General features: G+C 33.4%; 2 protein-coding genes across 5 annotated transcripts in view; one reads left to right on the forward strand and one right to left on the reverse strand.

Moving 5' to 3' along the window:
• The first annotated feature begins 1364 nt into the window (after positions 1–1364).
• On the forward strand, positions 1365–13207 carry LOC113509578 (protein tumorous imaginal discs, mitochondrial-like). Of its 4 annotated transcripts, none has more exons than XR_003402074.3 (11): positions 1371–1589; positions 1742–1950; positions 2152–2385; positions 2814–2982; positions 3374–3468; positions 3888–4046; positions 4873–4944; positions 5985–6092; positions 6755–6860; positions 11774–11887; positions 12154–12293. XR_003402074.3 is itself a non-coding variant. In XM_026892926.3 (10 exons), the coding sequence occupies exons 1-10, from the start codon at positions 1412–1414 to the stop codon at positions 7809–7811; spliced, it is 1680 nt and encodes a 559-aa protein (XP_026748727.1). In that variant the 5' UTR covers positions 1365–1411; the 3' UTR covers positions 7812–10099. The 4 variants fall into 4 exon arrangements, 2 of the variants coding, with proteins under 2 accessions (XP_026748727.1, XP_026748735.1); XR_003402075.3 differs by having other exon boundaries at positions 11774–11883; XM_026892926.3 differs by lacking the exons at positions 11774–11887; positions 12154–12293 and adding an exon at positions 7462–10099 and having other exon boundaries at positions 1365–1589.
• A 2436-nt stretch (positions 13208–15643) lies between these two features.
• The window catches only part of LOC113509426 (uncharacterized), a 37644-nt gene continuing 33682 nt past the window's right edge, over positions 15644–19605 (reverse strand). Inside the window, exons 8-9 of the mRNA XM_052893832.1 lie at positions 16852–17010; positions 15644–15867 (exon numbers count right to left, since the gene is read on the reverse strand). Of these exons, the coding sequence (XP_052749792.1) occupies positions 15715–15867; positions 16852–17010 (312 nt within the window). The 3' untranslated portion in view covers positions 15644–15714. The remainder of the gene's footprint in view (positions 15868–16851; positions 17011–19605) is intronic.

Below are 19605 nucleotides of genomic sequence, written 5' to 3' on the forward strand. Positions count from 1 at the left end.
TACAGGTACTGTAGAACTTTTTTTATACTACTTTGGTGATAAACAAGCATACGACCTGTCTGATGGTAAATAGGGTTATCGCAGTCTGTGGACGCCTGTAACATTAGGAATCACGGGGTCGGCTGTAGGCAATATACCGAAAAGTTCTTCAGAATAAATACAAGCGATAGAAGATGCAAAGAAAAGCAAAGTCTTGTCTTAAATTAAGGGGTTCAATACCGCTTGTTAACCTGAAAGAGTCTACAATTCTCATAGAACGCCTTTGGAAAAGAACTAAGCTAGCTGGTATACAGCTTCCGCCCATAAGTAAGAATAATACTTTATACGGGGTCAGATTTATGATTTACATAATAGCAGTGTCTGTCCCGGGATAAAGTACTGCTTAGCTTTATTTAGCATTCCGAGCATTTTGGATGCCAGCTTGATTTTGTCTTCCGAATGACTTCGGAACCCGACCGTACTGAAAATGTCCACACCAATAATTCCAATGTATTTGGTGATGATAACGGATATGTTCTGAATTTTCGGAGCCATAAAAAATGAAGTTTTCTTAGTGGTGAACACGCAAACTCGTGTCTTAAGCTCGTTGTTCTCGTGTCATGTAGGGTTAAAAGTTTAGTATTTTTCAGTTGAAAACTTTGGCAAGAGTACTCTTGATTATACACAAACTGTTCGCAGTTGGGCTCTACAACAGGACGAGAAACAAAGTCGGGTTATAAATAAAACAAATTCGGGTTAATTACTTCATTTATAACTCTAGAACGGCGAGATATATTTTGATGACCTATGATTTCTTGGATTCGTTTCTGCCCCAATATATATATATTTATATAACTGTAGAAATATGTGACAGACTTATGTTGTTTTTTTCTAAGTGATATAAAATTTTCCTTAAATACATATCTTGCATTTACAGACAACTTAAGTTATAATCATAATTAATATTGCCAATGCGAAAGTGAGTTTGTAACGCTTTCACGTGTGAACCGCTGAATAGATATAATCTATTCAGCGGTTTAGACGTGAAGATAAATTCTGATATAAATATATATAAATGGATATAGTTTTCGCGAAAACCTTATAGAGGTTGGGGCGAGGGAGGGATAATTTTTGTTTGAAACTTTTATTGCATCGTCCAATTTGCTTTAAACTTTTCAGACTTATCACTACATATAATATTAAAAAATGAAATCCGAAAATTTAATAATTCATTTATGTAAGAAAGTTGCTTTTATCATTGCAACACCCAAGAACACCGAAATCTTGAGAGCCGTAAAACATATTAATTGAAATCTTTGTGCTGCACCACTTTCGGATGCAACACAAATCATTGCTGTCAACCAAATATCAATGTCATATTGTCATATGTTTTCAAGTTGTCATTCAGTCTTTTAATTCTTTTTCTTCCAAAATGGCTCCTACTCGGAATATTCTTGGATTTTTAAATCCAAAAACTATTAGTGCAGTTATTTCTAGTAATGTATCTAGAACTCCTTGTAGATTTTTGCATGGCTGTAGAAATAATTGTGATCAATACATTAGCGGCCCTATTGTAACTGGTGTTACATTTCCTCATAAAATATTTAAATGTAAGTTTTTTACGCTATTATTGTATTATTTGACTTCTGATCCCTATTAATTACTCATTTGTAAATTCTGTAAATCATGAACTAAATCGTAAATTTCAAATCTTAAATTTACTATTGCCCGTGTGTGAACCTAACCTCAAAAATTTATTCAGGTAATATAGGTCACAATTATCGACAATTTCATACCTCACGAAGCTTAGCGAGAGCCGATTATTATAAAGTCTTGGGTGTGTCCAAGAACGCGTCGGCAAAGGATATAAAAAAGGCGTACTATCAGCTTGCAAAGAAATACCATCCTGATGCCAATAAATCTGATCCAGAAGCGTCGAAGAAGTTCCAGGAGGTGTCTGAAGCTTACGAGGTTAGCTAAAAAAAATGAAAATTTTTTATGTCACATCTATCTTGTATATGCACTTTCTTCATAAGTATATTTTTTATTTAGGAATTTGTTATTTATATTTATAGTAATAACAAAAATACATTTCTTTATTATAAATTTAATTTGTTTAATGTTTAATAAGCAATTTAATTCAGAACGATTGTAATTAATCACATTTTCCAGATTCTGTCAGATGAGAATAAACGTAAACAATATGATACATATGGTACTACATCAGAGCAAATGGGAATGGGTAGTGGGCCTGGTGGTGCTGATGGTTTCACTCATCAGTGGCAGTATAAATCCACCATAGATCCCGAGGAGTTGTTCCGGAAAATATTTGGAGATGCTGGCTTTAAGAGTGACACATTTAGTGATTTTGCTGAGAGCCAGTTTGGATTTGGTGCAGCTCAGGAAGTAAGAAATATTTCATTATATACACTCAGAATGTCTGTCTTTGTAATTCTATCAGTGTTAATTTTTAACTTTTAAAATGGATATCTTTGCAGGCAGATAATTATTTTCAAGGGAAAAAAATCTTCATCTCATGTCTCTCAAACCATCTTTGTATGTTACTTTTGGTGGGCAAATACCTCTGAAAGTTTTGACAAGTCACTTGGTTTAGAATGTTCTGTTTCACATAAATAGTATTATGAAATACAATATTATTCATAAGACTCATTCTGACAGATAGACTGATTTCTCTATGCTAACATGAAATAGGGGTTAGAAATTTGAAATTTTGTATATATAAATTGGAGTCCTCGACTAAAATTCCCTAAAATATGTACATAAAATAATTTGATAGAGTTGCCAGTGGTGCATAAATGCAATGTTATTTTCAGGTGATTGTGAATCTGAGGTTCACAGAAGCCGCACGCGGTGTGAACAAGGACATAAATGTGAATGTGGTTGACACATGCCCCAAGTGTATGGGCTCTCGATGTGAACCTGGTACCAAATCTATAAAGTGCACATACTGCAATGGTACAGGAATGGAAACATTTTCACGAGGTGTGTTTTAAAATTCTTTAATTGTATAATATATTTTATTGGAACTATCAAAGTTGGATTTATCTTAACAAATATTATTATAGCTTTACAAATTTTTTCCTGTTATAAAGATTGTGTATTTATTTTTTTATTTAACCTTTATTGTACAGAGCATAGAACAAAAGTTTTTAAAAGTGTCATAGAATATACAAATATTTAAATACAGTATAAAGTTACCAATTTCTGTAAATAAGTTAGTCATTGCAACTGGTACTAATGCAAGCAATCAAAAGATTAATGAGATCTTAATAAAAGGCAGGATACACAGTTTCCAAATAAGAGAATTAATTCATGGTAATCCAGTTATTAGGCTTTATTTTTTATTAAAACTAATGAAACATTCTTTTTCCAGGTCCATTTGTAATGCGGTCTACATGCCGACATTGTCACGGTACTAGGATGTTAATTAAGTTCCCCTGTACAGAGTGCGAGGGCAAGGGACAGTCTGTAAGTAGCATTTAATAAATTTCCCTTTAAATACCATATTTCTCAAAATATTTATTATTAGAATAGTAGTAGTAGTACACTATCTATCTATCTTATTTAAGAGTTGCGCTCTTGTCGGTGGAGCTCTTGCCACTCGCTACGATTTTTAGCTAATCTCTTCACCGCTTGATACGACACGACACCAACTCCTCCCTTGATCTGCCTGATGTAACTATGCCTCAGTCTCCCTCTTCCCCTTCTTCCTTCTATCTTACCTTCTATTATAATGTTCATAAGTTCGTCGTGTCGTATCAAGTGTCCCAACACAGTAGTACACTATGTAAGAAAGACTCTGTTTTCCGCACTTAGCCTCTCATTTGGGCCGCTGTGCATCAGTAGTACACTAATAAATATATAATTTTTTTTACAAACAAATATAGGTGCAACGTAAGAAAGTTACTGTGCCTGTACCAGCCGGAGTGGAAGACGGTCAAACAGTACGCATGGCAGTTGGCAATAATGAGATATTTGTAACATTCAAAGTGGAGAAATCTACCTATTTTAAACGGGACGGGCCCGACGTACATACTGATTGCACTGTGAGTTCAATAAGTCAACTATTATATGTCTAAGAATAAATGCATATGTACTAGAGCTTCAGAATTTATTTTTATAACACTTAGAATGGCAAACAAGCTATGCAATAATGCTATCTATTATAAGCGCAAAATATTTGGTATAATAATTACCCTTAATAACTTATTAATATTCCATTGCTGGATACTTGGATCACTGTAAGTGGAGAATATTGTTGCACTGGATGCAGGTGGCTCGGGACCATTTCTTATGTTAGTCTATAGGGGAAACCTATGTTCAGCAGTGGACAGATAACGGTAATATAATGATGATATATATTATGTGACGCTATGGTTCTTGCTGTGACGCTATGGTTCTTGCTGAAAAACAGCGCTGTAGCGCTTCAAGCGCTGCAGCAATATGCTGAGCACGGACCTACATCACAGAACATTGCGACACACACGCGCGCACGCGTACATTATAATTTAATTGCTATCTATTTGTATATAATTATTATTTTCTTTTGTTTGTTTTGTTTTTGATTTCTTTTGTTTTTGTTTTGTGCGTTACTGTGTGGGCCGCATGTTTCTTTTGATTAAATTATTTCTTTTTTTCTTTCTTTCTTATGCTTTATTCTCTTTTTTACAACCTCTTTGTGACAAAAAAAAAAAGAACATAAATAAGGTATTATCTATATATCTTGCCAGTATCCCAATTATTTGGAGTCCACGTAATATGTTTTTATTCATATTACCTAAGGCGTTGGCTTTTAGTTTCATATCAGCCATTAACTGTCCATTGCTGAGATAAGGGTAAATTTATTGATTATTATAATTAATTGATTTTCAGATATCCATATCTCAAGCTTTGCTCGGTGGAACTGTCCGGATACAGGGTCTCTATGAAGATCATACAATACAGGTTTGTAATTATTGCTTATTTTAAATTTCAGCTGATTATTTGGGTAAAACATTACCTTTTAAGGGTTGTTTTTGCTTTAAAATCTGTGCCCAGAAAGAAAAGAAAAGAAAATTTTAAAATAGACATTTTCTCTCTGGACAAAATTTTCTTTTGTGTAAGCCATACACTTGCTGTGTGGCCCGGTAGAATAGGCCATCCCTTCCTTTCCCATGGGTGTCGTAAAGTGCGAAAGGGAGGGCGAGGGATGAGTAGCAGCGCCCCTTTGGAAACATCTTCAAAGCCTAACTGCAGTTGCCAATTTGTCTGACAAGCATGGCAACCATTGGGAAAATCCCCCTTATAGGGCAGGCTTATGTTCAGCAGCGATTAAAGGTTGATATGATGAAGCCATCTACTTGTACTGCACATGTCCTTTGTAGCAGTATGCCATTTTAGAGGTCTTATTGTGGTTGGACTTAAATTTATATCCAGGATTGTCGTTAGTCCGACCTACAAACCTGCTAAGGCGAGGCAAACATCAAAGAAAGTTTTATTTATGCATAAAATCTATAAGTGTAGTAGTGTAGTTTATGTTTTTCATTACTGTTCAAGGTATTTCTATAATCCCTATATATATAGTCCATAAACGAAGTATTAGAATATTTAATTATGTATTTCATTGCCACAAATGACACTTGAACTTTTTACATTTTTTACAGTTATCTTGACTTATAAATTTGAATTAAGATGTCCTATCTGGTTAAAATATTTTGATTATTCGGATCTATTCTGGGGCACCATTCTCATAAACCTATGTTTAAAATTAAAATTTTAATTTGATATTACAACAAAATCCTTATTGTTGAGACCAAAATGAATTAATTTTGTAAGTTAATATTTAAATCAATTATTATTGTTAAATTTAGTTTATAATGGTCCATAAACAGTAATTTTGTAATTCTATCAAATTAAAATATTAAGTTAAAAGACAAGTTTAGAGAAATGGTGCTTCAACATCGAGCTCATTGCCTATATAAAAAATAAAAAAACGAAAATTACAGATAATGCCGGGCACTTCGTCACACAGTACAATCCGTTTGTCGCGCAAAGGCATGAAGCGCGTCAGCCAACATGGATATGGGGATCACTACGTGCACATAAAAATACAGGTATGTAAAATATTAACACTTTCAACATTGAATGTTGGTGAGCATAATTTTTTTATTGCCATGCTGTCCCAGCATAGAATAGGCCACATCTTCCTTTCCTGTGGTGTCGTAGGAGGCGACTAAGGGAGGGCGAGGGATGGGCAGCAGCATCCCTCTAAAATAATCACTAAAAGTCTAACTTATGGTTGCCGACCCTCCTGCCAAGCGTGGCAACCATTGGCAAAACCCCCTAACAGAGGAAGGCCTATTTTAATAGAGGACAATTAACGGTCAATATGGTCTGATATGCCGACGTGAAGATACATTAATAAATACGCGGAATAAGACATAGGTAGTAGTCATTAAGCTCGGATGGATGTAAGAAAAAATATGAAAGAGATTTATCGAGCTTCGTGCTTGAATAGACTTGATGGTAAGGGCCGCACTAGATGGACGTATATCGGCCAAATAGGCGACGTGCTTAAGAAGGGTCAAGTTTCTCGTAATTGCTGAGCGTGTATGAAGTTTTATGAATGTGGAGGAAGCGAAAAAAGTTTGAATCGGAGCATTTGGTGTTCCATAATTACAGCTTCCATGGAAAATGGGCGTGACTGATATGTATACATGTATGTAGCTAGTAAAGTCTTGTCGGATGAAATTTAATTTTATTATTATTTACACAGGTACCAAAATCGCTGTCCGAAAAGCAGAAGGCACTTATGTACGCTTACGCAGAATTAGAAGAGGACACTCCCGGCCAAATTCACGGGGTTTCATACGATAGAGATGGTAAGACGAAATGAATAAATAAAATTTGTCTAGCAATTTTAATGTGGTCTAATTCATTACTGGTTAGAAATGAAATAATTGAACTTTAAGTTCTTAAGTTCGAAAGAAGTTTAAATTGGGAAAAGCTTGTAACTATTATATAAAATAAAACTTAAATGTGAAACCCTCATTAAACTTTAGTATTTTATCTTTTTTTTTTTAATAATAAATTAATTTAGTTTGAAACAGTGAATAGGAACACAGGTTTATTGTTTTGATATTTTCATAAACAGAATTCATAATGTTGCAAACATTTATTTATTAATAAAAATAAATATATTTAGTGTTGTAACCTCATGCAATTCTGATTAGAAGAAAATTAAAAAGTCCAATATTATTTGAGGAAATAAAAAATTTAAATTTCGATTAATTTAATCATCATATATTTGTCCTTGTCCCAATTATTTGGAGTTGGTGTTATATGTTTTTATTTATATTATACAAGGTGTCGGCTTTTGTTTCTATAAAAGTCCACTTGGCTGACGTTAACCCTCCTTGGCAATTCATATGTGTAGAATAAATTACTATGAATTAAGATAGAAATTGAACATTTATTTTACAGACAAATCAAATAATAGCAGTAAAACAAACCAAACGGACAATAAGGAAAACATACATCCATTGAACTGCGATTCAGATGAAAGTTCTCGCGAGAAAAGTAAATCTTGGACGTTTTTTGAGAGTCTAGCGGATTCCTTTAGGAATAATAAACAGTATTTCCTAGTAGGATTCGGTATGTCGGTCATAATGTGCCTGTTCGCAATATTGAATGACCGTTCAGATAGATACGGAGTGAATGATTACTTGAGAGAGATGGATAAAAGGCCGGAGAGGGAATTAGATAAGCCTCTGGGGTACGAGAGGGCGTTACAACGTGACAGAGAACAGAATCCGAAGTTGTATGATGCGTAAACTTGTAGTTTGAAATCAGTTGTACAAATATTATTTGATATGGTTATAGAACTAGCAAAGAGTCAATAATTTATTGTTATTATATTTGAATATTTGCATATAATGTTCTCTATATAATTATTTCAAAGTACTTAAGGTGATTAATATATTTCACGTCCATTTATTCTTGTTATGGAACCCAATTATAATGCTATACGAAATAATATTCAGTGGTAATTTATACAGAATTAATTATTAAACGACTCCATACATATGTCGTCTTGGCAATTCTCTATGGTAAGAACAGTGATTAATTTTGAAGATCATATGAATCGTATAATCGATAAAATAATAAACTACAAACATCGATTTTTTTTTGAATCCGCAATAAAATATCTCTCTTAAACTGTGGTGAATATTCTGATACTTTTCTAATTTTCTTCACCAAGTAATTTTATAATAATTATTAATGATTTATATGCCATTATCTCTATCCAGCAATGGACGGATACTGGCTGAAATGTTGATGATGATAATGATGATGAATCGTTAAATTTCTATTTGAATAATGACCCAAAGTTTTTTTTTACCCACGCACAGAAACCCAAAAAGGTTATCGATCGTAGTTTACGATCGCAATGTCATTGTATGGCAATGGCAATAGATTTTTGGCTTCTAGCGAACTTCTCAAGTGTATCTCGATTGCCAATTCGACTTGTTGCCAATTATAATACTAAGTAAACTATTCTGAATCAAAATATGAAAAAAAAGTACATTCTTCGATATTATTTGAGACTTATATTTAACATTTAACATTTTATGGTAATAATTACCATAACAAGCGGGTAATATCCACAGTTTGTTCCTTTATTAGAACGGATTTTATTGTGTCAATATAAATGCGAAACGTGAAATAATATGAAATTAATATTAGTCACCCTGTATATTTCAAATCTATTTCACATCAGCAATCTTTTACAATATCTCAAAATGACGTAGTACCATATACCAGTTATTTATATATTTTTTTTATGAACGAATCCCATATTTATTCTTATATGTACAAAGCTTTAATAGAATGGGTATAACAAATTAAAATCTGTTAATTGACAGTGGGTTTTATCTTAAAGTTCCATTCTCAATTACAACGAGTATATTTGAAACTAAAATTTTATTAAGATCTTACAGTAAAATCGGTATTCTATGAATGAGTATGAACTTCATACTATAAAGTACACGTAATAAATAGTGTTTTTATATAAACACATCACTTGAGAAAATATTAACCGGGCAGTGTATTAAAAAAAAATAGTCGAGTTTGCAAAGCATGTTAAAACTAGCGATTCGACCCGGCTTTGAACGGGTAGATGTAATTTTCGAAATTAATCAATAGCAGGTAGTAACATAACTCTGATAATTAGCTTTCTATAGGTGAAAGAAATTTTAAAATTGGTTGACTAGTTTTTGAGTTTATCCATTACAAACAATCAAATTTTAAAATCAAATTTTTCTTTTTAATAATATAAATAATTTATTTAATTAATATTATAGAAAATAATTAGTTAATTTGTATACGTTATAAGTAATATGAGTACTTTTGCTGAAGTATTAAATACTAATTTTGTTACTAAATATTTAGGGAAGGGTACCTCAGAATCGGTTCTAGTATTAATCAACTTAATTAATGATTGTGTCCTACGAAAAAACCAACTTTAATTGTGAAAAAACTTTTTTTTTTATTTTGATAAAATTTGTATGGGACCAATCAGTAAGTAAATATCATCATCTTGTCTGATAAAAAAATAATTTTTCAAATCGGTTTACAATTGACAGAGTTATAAGGTAACAACAAAAAAAAAAAAAAAAAGAAATTGAACCGAATTCAAAACCTCTTTTATTTTGAAGTCGATTGATTAAGTAATTTTAAAAAGAAACAATAAGCTGAAATCCTATTTTTCTTGTTGTTATGGATGGATCTTCGTTATTTTTTCATGCATACATTATTGAAACCAATTTGAATGAAATTTTTAGTACATGGAATTATTTATTATTGTTAGTTTTGATTGATTTATTAGTAATTTCCTACTTGAGAACATAGAATACTTTATAATTATATTTATACTGGGGATGCTATGGCTAGGCTTCGTTATACCCATTCAATTACAACATACAGTTTAGTGTATATTTATTAATGATGATTGAGAACGAATGAAAGTAGTGTTGAATGTAGAGTTTATCACCTAAGGGATATAGTATGATGGTCATACATGTATAATAGTGATTTTATGAATACATTAAATTCAAAGCTATTTGGTTGTTTCATTTAATATCCTATAGAAGACCTAACACCATCATGCTATACACCTCTTTTAGTTTTTTAGTTTGCAGCAACCAGGCGGTTAATAGGAAAGGTTTTTTTTTGATGGGTGAAAATGGTATGGTAACCCCGCCTGTGCTAACGGGATACGCTGGCGGAGCACCAGTGAAGGGTGATAGATGAGAATGAAAACAGGCCAGTTAGCCCATCATGATGAATTCATCAGGAATTAACCATGATAGCTTTCCGGGGGAACCGCGAGGAGATCGACCTGGTTGGGTATATTGCTAGCAATGGGATTCTCAGTCTCCATTACTAACAATCCCTTGCCCCTCAATAGGAAAGGTTATGAGTTTGTGTATTTGTATGTGAGCAAATATCTCATGTTACACTGAAATTTAAAATATTGAACTGAGTATTAAACATGAGGTGTGTCTTAATCGCTGATGCAGGTAATGGCGAGTTGTCTTTGTGGGCGAAAGGACTGTATGCTGGTATGGAAACACGGTGTTTTAGAAAGATAATATAATTATATAAAAAATATACAAAGCAAACAAAAGGAGCAAAAAAGCGAATAAAACAAAACTGAACTGACACAGACTTCAAATTATAAAAAGAACATCTTTTTAATAAAATTAAAAAAGAAACTAAAAAGGTGCGTCGTGCACAGTCTTTTTAATAAATAAATACTTAATGTTTTTTTTTTGTAGGAGACACGATGTAGTCGAAGAAGGTCTTATATTGTGAGTTAGGTTTACATGCACTATAAGTAGATTAATACAAATAATAGCATAGTTATGGGAATTTTATGACTAGTGTATTTTTTATACCATGATGGTGGCAAACAAGCATTTCGCCTGTCTGATTGTAAACGGTCACTGTAGCCTATGGACGCTTGAAACACTAGGGGGTCATCTGTGCATTGTCGACCCTGAAGAAACCTTACTCTTTAAATACCCCATACTGTAACAATGTTGTTTCGAACGCGATTTTCCTAATTTCAATTTTTGGATCTAATAATGTCATTTTTTCATACACGAGAATTTAAATTAAGTAAATAGAAAGTAATATAGCTTTTTCAATGACATCTTAATACATAAATAAGACATTGTTTTATTTTATTTAACTCAGAATGACCATCAAGCTGATGGTCCACTTGGTGGAATGGTAATCATCGGCTATGGACACTAGTTAGTAATTAGTCGAACATTATTAGTGTTATGAACATGTAGAAATATTTTCTTTTACCTTCATATAGTAGGACACATGTTAATATCACCTTAATAAATCCTGGTAGAGTCGATGTAGCAATTCGTTAGTGTAACGCGTATGAATAATTTATGTTTTGTATAAGATATGTATATATACAAATAAAAAATAAGGGTATGAAATTGTAATATCTAGCCATAACACTTATGAAACTAACACAATTTTTTTCCAATATGAAATAAATAGAGAAGATAAATAAAACTCATTTATTTTTTTTAAAGAATTTATAAATATCCTAACGCAAGGTATATCACAAAGCGTCATATAATTTTAAAATAAGCAGAGCGTTTGTATTATGGTTATTGACGAACATATAGTACATGTATGTATTTTCTATGTACACGTCGATTTACATATTGATATTTGTAATTTATTTATTACTATTCTATTTATACAGATAAGGCGCAAAAAAAGAAAGAAACGGATTAAGAGGGGTTGGGGGAAGAGAGAGAGAGAGAGAGAGGGAACGAGGGAGGGGGGAGACAGAAAGATACAGAATAGCTTTAAGTGCGTGCGTATACGTTTGTATAAAAATATAATTATCGTATAATTTACTGTAGATACTTGATATGGGAAGCATAATAAGGCAGCCTTAATACTGAAAGCTGTATTTTCAGGGCAAGATTAACTAAATAAATTGATCCATTTTTATGAAGGACATTTATTGTATTTCCCCACTTTCGGTCAGTTTTTGTTCAGTTTCATAAATGTTATTGTTGGATTTCACATAATTATTATTTATGTAGGTATTATTTGATTAGTCTGAAATATTCGCAGGCAACAAAATATCGATATCGGAGCCCCAAAACTTGGTGGACGCGGTGAAGGAAGCCCTTAAGGACAAGAAATCTATACAGGGCAGCACTCCTGATCCACCCGAGGACGACGTATTGAAAGAATCCAAACGAAGCAAAGGATAAATTTAATATACGAAATATAGGGTTTTCAACATCCACGTCTATTAGTGTTAAATTATTCCAATTTATAAATTAGGGTTGCCACTTCCAAACTACCGTTTATATTTTGTTAATGATTTTTTTTAATTTCTTTATTTTTCTCAACAGATTCGATTTAGATTGATACTAGACCACTGTGATAAAGTTTTTTTTTATCCAAAGCTAGATTATAGAGACGTTTTTTAAAGACATATATTTCATTGAAAATCTATATGTATGAATTCATAAAATATGGTATATCTACAATAATTACAATCACAGAACATAAAAAAGTGTATAAAACACTAAGAGCACTGTTATGTGTATTATTTTTTTTATATCTGTCTTTTGTTCTCATTTTCTGAACTGCTGAGTTCCTTTAATATTTGATAAGTGTGATCCTGAAGTCTTATTGTTAAATTGCATTATTCATAAAGACGTAAAACTTATTTCCACAAGTGTTTTTTGTCACTGTCTTTAAATTGAAGAATTTAGCGCGAAAGAAAGAGACAACACTTCTGTTTATAAATATGCTGGCTCTTTTCATTTATGTTGTTATTTATTAATTGTATTATATTTAAATGATGGTGGATATGGTCTGTGGATGTGATGTATTATATTTTTATTACCGAATGGTAATAAAAATATAATACATATGGAAATAATATGGAATAAATGTGGAATTTTATTTTCAGGTTAAAAATCATTAGCTAAAATAAGTTTATAGGAAGTTTGACATTTTTACGACAATTGGTTTAGTTAATTTTCTTTTTTATGTTCTGTGTTTACATAACATTGCATGAAAATATATTCAACACATTGCAAATTGAATGCAAACATTAAAAAGCTGTACATAAGCGTTGACTAGTTTGTAGGAAAATAAAATGTCATACATATTGAACATCGTTTTATTTCATACCCTATTTACAATATCATAATTATCATTATAAATATTAAAATGCTTTAGCACAACTAAAAAGGTCTATGGATGGAAAAAATAGTACAGTAGAAAATCTTAGCTACACAAGAAATAAGTTACACAGAGAAAAAATAATTTCAGATGAATATTTCGGATCAAAGGTAGTAATAAATAAATCTAATTAAAATATTTATTATGTCCTTATTTATCAAATATACAGATATTAACTCTTATGTCTATTTTAGAGACAAACATAAGATAGGAACGAAACGTAATCTCGATATATTTTAATAAATCTGTCGTTAGGTAACTAGATCATTTTTGTATAACATAAAAATTGTAAACAAGTACGTAGCCCGTATAATAAACTATTACTGTAGTCTATGGACGCTTGCAGCGCTGAATAAAACCTAAATACATCTTTTTTATTACTAGCTATTTCTTGTTCGTATAAATTAGTAAATAAAGTTTTCTGTATTTTAATTTATGATGTAGCCTACCCGTGTACCAAATTGCATTCAAATCCGTTCGGCCGTTTAGGCGTGATTGGATAACAAATAATTAAATATCTACAAATTTTCGCATTTTATAATGTTCTTGAAATTTCTAAGTTGTACATTATACAACTTAGAATGGCAAACAAGCTGACATCCCACCTGATGGAAAGTAGTAACCGTCGCCTATAGACATGAGCAGTACCATAGACATAACAGAGTATACTGTTTCGCCCGTGATACCCCCTATGCGTTGCCATTCCTAAGGACTCAGGTGTTATTCCTCTGTATCCAGTAAATTCACGCCATATCCCACCCTTCAAACCGAAACACAGCCATGCAAACACAACTTCTTCACGGTTGAGACACGAATGGGACAGAGGTACCCAAGCAATCGACTTTTGTACAAAGTCTCCCTCTGGTAAACTTCCATTGATATACTAACAATATGATAGTTAATCCCATAAATATGATCCCACATTTTGAGCAGTGTAATAAGATCTCAACACTAGTTGTAGTCCATATGTAGTCTTGACCTTATTACGTATTCATCCTGGTTGGGCGTAGTTGATGAATATTCTACTGATTATTTTGGATTTACATAGTACCTACTCGTATATGCGTACAGATAAGAGACTCGGTAAGTTCCTAATTTCCCTCCCAAAACAGCTTTAGATCTGTTTGTGATAGGATTGTTATTTAGAAAGCACGTGTATGTTATTTAGTTTCTTCTTAATTTTATGTTGTACACATTTGATTTATATATATTTAAAAATATAATTTAGAATTAAATTATGTTCTACAAAAAAAGTTGATTTCGATAGTGGCATAACCAGTTATTCTGATTTCAGAAGTAAATTACAAAACCGATTTTGATAAAAAAATTATGGGACTAGTCTGTAAGTTACAAAAATAAGTGTAACTGTTCTGTTAGATACAAAAAGTTCTTCAAATCGATTTACAATTAACTATTTACTATTAGCTAACAAACTAAAAAAATACATCCGAATTGAGAACCTTTTCTTTTAAAGTCAGTTAAAAAGGAAATATCAACTTTTGGGTTTTATCTTATTTAAATTTATTAATATAAATTCGAAATAGTTTTTTTTTGTACTGGATTTGTTATTTTTTTATTACAGTTTTTAGTTGTGTATGTTTTTGTTAGAGTTTAGTAAATTTGGGACATTATTAATTTAAATTTAAGAGATAAATATACAATAAATACCACTACATACAGTATGACTATTACATAACGCTGTCTAGTATCACTCTAAGCAGTTTGTAATATTGGAACTAGATAGTTAATAAACATAATTAGTTTTTTTTTGTAAATACATAATTATACCAATATAGAATTTACTCAAACCAATAAAGAAGATATACCTACTACTAACGAAACTATATTGTGTGGGAATCGAACCCACAACTATCAACGTTGTTAAACTTTATAACATGTACTTTGTTTACGATAATATGAGACGACCCTGCAAAATTCAAAGAAAAATGTTTCAACTAAGGAATATTTTTTTTTTTTTATACGACTTAGAATGGCAAACAAGCTGACGGCCCACCTGATGGAAAGTGGTAACCGTCGCCTATAGACATGAGCAGTACCATGGACATAACAGAGTATACTGTTTCGCCCATGATACCCCCCATGCGTTGCCATTCCTGAGGACTCAGGTGTTATTCCTCTGTACCCAGTAAATTCACGCCATATCCCACCCTTCAAACCGAAACACAGCCATGCAAACACAACTGCTTCACGATTTAAAACACGAATGGGACAGAGGTACCCAAGCAATCGACTTTTGTACAAAGTCTCTCTCTGGTAAATTATTATCTTTGGTCGGTCTGCTACTTAAAAAGTTACTTCATAAATTGAAATTATATGATTACACATATTGAACGATTGATATTATACGATTTGATATTAACGTGGACAATCTATAACTAAATCTAGTTATTAGTGATCCATGTTATCCATAGATTATATTTTAGCAGTAGCAAAAAGCCTGTAATATTCAGCTACGGAGTTGGCAGCGTCGCTACTGTGTCGGCGCAGGGTGGCCAGTGCGCAGGCTAGTAACGACATGGCGCCCTCTACGTAGAGACCGTAAAAGATCCTCACGTGACCATCCACCTGAGAATGAAAAACGTCATCATATTGTTTTTAATGGGTGAAAATAGAAGAGCAATCCTATCTCCAGTTTTAGGATACGCTGGCGGAACACCAGTGACATGATAGTTGAGGATGAAAGTCAGGTCAGGTGAAGGACAGTTGGCCTATCGCAACAAATTCGACCAGAATTAACTGTGATGATATTGATGGAGAACCGCGTGGAGTCCACCTTGTAGGGTATATTAATACCAATGAGGCTGCCAGACCCCAGCACTAAGAACCCTTTCCCGATCCGAATGACACCATTTGGAACTATCATATAAGGTGAAAACAATTAAGTACGAGGTGTAACCGAAATCATTATCAATGACGGGTTAAATCCTTCAGAGGCCCGGGGCGGCAAAGCTTGATGAGGCCCCTTACTTTACGAAGTTGGTATAATTTTACAAGCTTTTTAATCAACTCAAAGTAAAATCTTGCAAGAAGATGAGGAGATTGAAAGCATTTGGAAGCTTCCTAAGGCAAGAGGCCCTGGGTGGACCGCCCCTTCCGCTGCCCCATTAGTCTGTTATTGATCATTAGCATTCTTTTAAAGATGTATTCTATTCGTATTTCGAAACTGAACACTTTTTCGAAGATTTTTAATCTTAGGAATTCCAAAACTTTTTGTCGTTTTTTACCCATATTTCTTTGGAGAAAAAGCTCTGTTTCAATAGCGAAACGCTTTCATTCAGTTAAAGAGCCAGATATGAAAACGAAATTAATTCTTATTTATTATTTAAAGAATTAGAATTTTTTGTGACTATAGTGCGTTAAGTCATATGGTTTGGCAATATGCCAGTAACAAGTTTGGTGTTGCATGTATCAAATTTGTTAAGTAAATAATTAATTGATACCATCATGAATTTTTAATTAATTCGTCATTAAGGTTTAATCGTCCTGACTTCATCGTCATCTATCACACGTCATCACCATTCCATTTTTATTATATAAAAAATGTCTTACTTGTTCCAAGCCGCCAGTAGTAGTAAACCCGAGAGGGAATAGAACAACTTCGAGGCCGGTTTTCCCGCGCAACACGCCAAAGACTATGGCACCGCTTGTATAATAGAAAGCTGCCGCAAGAGGCACGCCGCGACCCGCACACAACACCTTCAGTAATCTCTGCATGCATAACAAATAATGTGAAATTTGTGTTCACTCCTTAGGGTTTAGGGTTGTTAACGATTCTATTATTATTAGTGCCCTCGAAACGTCTTCTGTTTTCATGAGAATTTCGGAAAATCCCTTTTGCGAAATCCCTTTGTAAATTTTCCCCTTCTCAATTAGATCCATCGATTTAGAGTAGTTATCCATTGTTTGTCAGTCCATAAGTGGTTTTATTGGGTAAATTGTATTGATTTTAGTCCGGTATAAAGTTATTGTTAATATCTTCAATGAGTATGTGGATATATATTTAATTTAACAGGCATCTACACAAATTTTTTTTGTCAGTAGTCGCCACGCTTGGCAGGCGGATTGGCAACCGTAGTTAGGCTTTAGAGAAGTTTTAATAAGGACGCTGTTGCCCATCCCTCTCCCTCCCTCAGCGCTTCTTACGACATTCACGGGAAAGGAAGGGGTTATAAATGGCTTATTATATGCCGGGACCACACGGATCTTCAGGAATACAATTGCGAAAATCGCATTCAATTTCGTACTGTAGTTTTTACGTGATGCTGGACAAATATACAGAGAGACAGACAAATGAAATTTTTACAAATTATTTCTCCTACTGAAACCTCTTACATCAATTTTTTTTAGATCTTCCATGTACAGACATTGTACAGTTACAATTTTATTATATTAGATAAAGATTAAGATAAGATGAAAACCTAATCTAACTTTATTATTTGAATGTAATAAGTTATAACATTCAAAATTTGAAGACAAAGTTCTTTAACTAGTGCGTGATATCAGTGATGATCTATAAACCAAAACGTGGTCCTACACGATCCGTACTCGTATGTAAAAGCTTCAAATTACTCAGTGAACTATGGAGAGGACTATGCTTGGAATTTCTTTGCGTGACAGAATCCGAAATGAGGATGCAAAGAAACCAAACTCATCGACATAGCCCGAAGGATAAGCAAACTGAAGTGGCAATGAGCTGGTCATATAGTTCGAAGAACCAACAACCGATGGGCGAGAAAGGTCTTTGAGTAGCGACCCCGTACGGGCAAATGCAGTAGGACGATCTCACATCAGATGCAGTGACGACTTTAAATCTATTGCAGGGAGTCAGTGGATGCACGTGGCTTAAGATCGTTCCTTATAGCAGTCTAGGGGGGAGGCCTGTGTTCAGCAATGGACAGACAATGGTTGAAATCAAGATGATGACTTAACTAAGGTGTATATGAATATTATTTACTTAAATTTATAGTTTGTTTGGAAGGTACTACCAGCTGGCAACCCTACCTCTGTTGCATTCTACATTCCTATGGAATCTAAAATTTAGACTACACCACGCTACGTACTGAAGGTAACTTCAACTAAATTAAATTTTATAGTGCATCAGAGGGATCCGAAAGGAAGTCTTACAGCAAAAATGCCATGAATAAGTAATTCACTTCCACCTTTTTCCATTTCTTGGAAAACACTATTGATAACGACTGTAATTAATACGCACTATCGAGGTCAGTAGAAGTAATTTAGAATTAAGATTATCCTAGTTTGGTGTCAGTAAGGGATGATCGACGAGGATGAAATCTGGTCAGGGCCAATCGATCTGACTTCATCCTCATCGCGTCTTTAATAGATGATAATGTAAGATAATGGCTGTATGCTCCTGGCATAGGATAGGGCAGTCTTTCCAACCCGTGGGTGTCGTAAGAGCCGACTAATGGAGGGAGAGGGATGGGCAGTAGCGTCCCTCTTAAAATAGATTTTATAAATAAATAAATAGATTTATTTTCTCTTCACAATTCATCACAGAGAGATACAATGAGACATGCTTATATTAAAGTAATCAAATTATAAATATAATTGTGAGAGACTGGTGCCTGAGATAGGCATAAGAATACCTGTATTACAGGTCACCAGGGCCTCACTCCGCAGGGTTACTTACTAAGTACTTGTAATATAATAAGTGAATTGTATGTAAAAAACATCTCTAAAGCCTGACTGCGGTTGCCAACCCGAGTGATGAGCGTGGATCCATCTTTGCGTCAAACTCGACATTGGATGACGGGGAGAAACCACCACCGACCATCACGTGTTGTAGGAGCTCTATGCCTGACATTAAATTCACGCATAGCTCAGTGCAAGACTTTTCTCTCTCGAAATCCATAAGTCGAGTGGGCCTGATGGTATTCCTATTGTGCTTAGGACGTGCGCACCAGAGTTGGCTCCGGTTCTTACGCGTCTTTTTCGGCTTAGCTACTCATCGGGCATAGTCCCAAAGTTTTGGAAGACTGCTCTGGTGCATGGATAGTTAATGGTTTATGTGATGATAGTGATGATTTTGATGCAAAAACGACATGAAGAACGATTTCATTATTATTATTATTGGCTACAGTGCAAGTTTTCTCAAGGAACGTAGCATTTCGTAGTCGACGGTGCATCAAACTTTGAATGCTGGTGCTTGTTTGCTCCATCTGTTTCTTCTGCATATCAATGATATGTTACAGATAAGTAATATTCATTGTATAAAAAAATATTATGCTTATATCATGATTAGTTTCGATCGAACAAAATCTTGTCCAATTTAACCCCAAAAAG

This window comes from Galleria mellonella, unplaced genomic scaffold, assembly GCF_026898425.1.
Source record: "Galleria mellonella isolate WM207_F2 unplaced genomic scaffold, CSIRO_AGI_GalMel_v1 utg184, whole genome shotgun sequence".
In the NCBI taxonomy this organism is placed as follows: domain Eukaryota; kingdom Metazoa; phylum Arthropoda; class Insecta; order Lepidoptera; family Pyralidae; genus Galleria; species Galleria mellonella.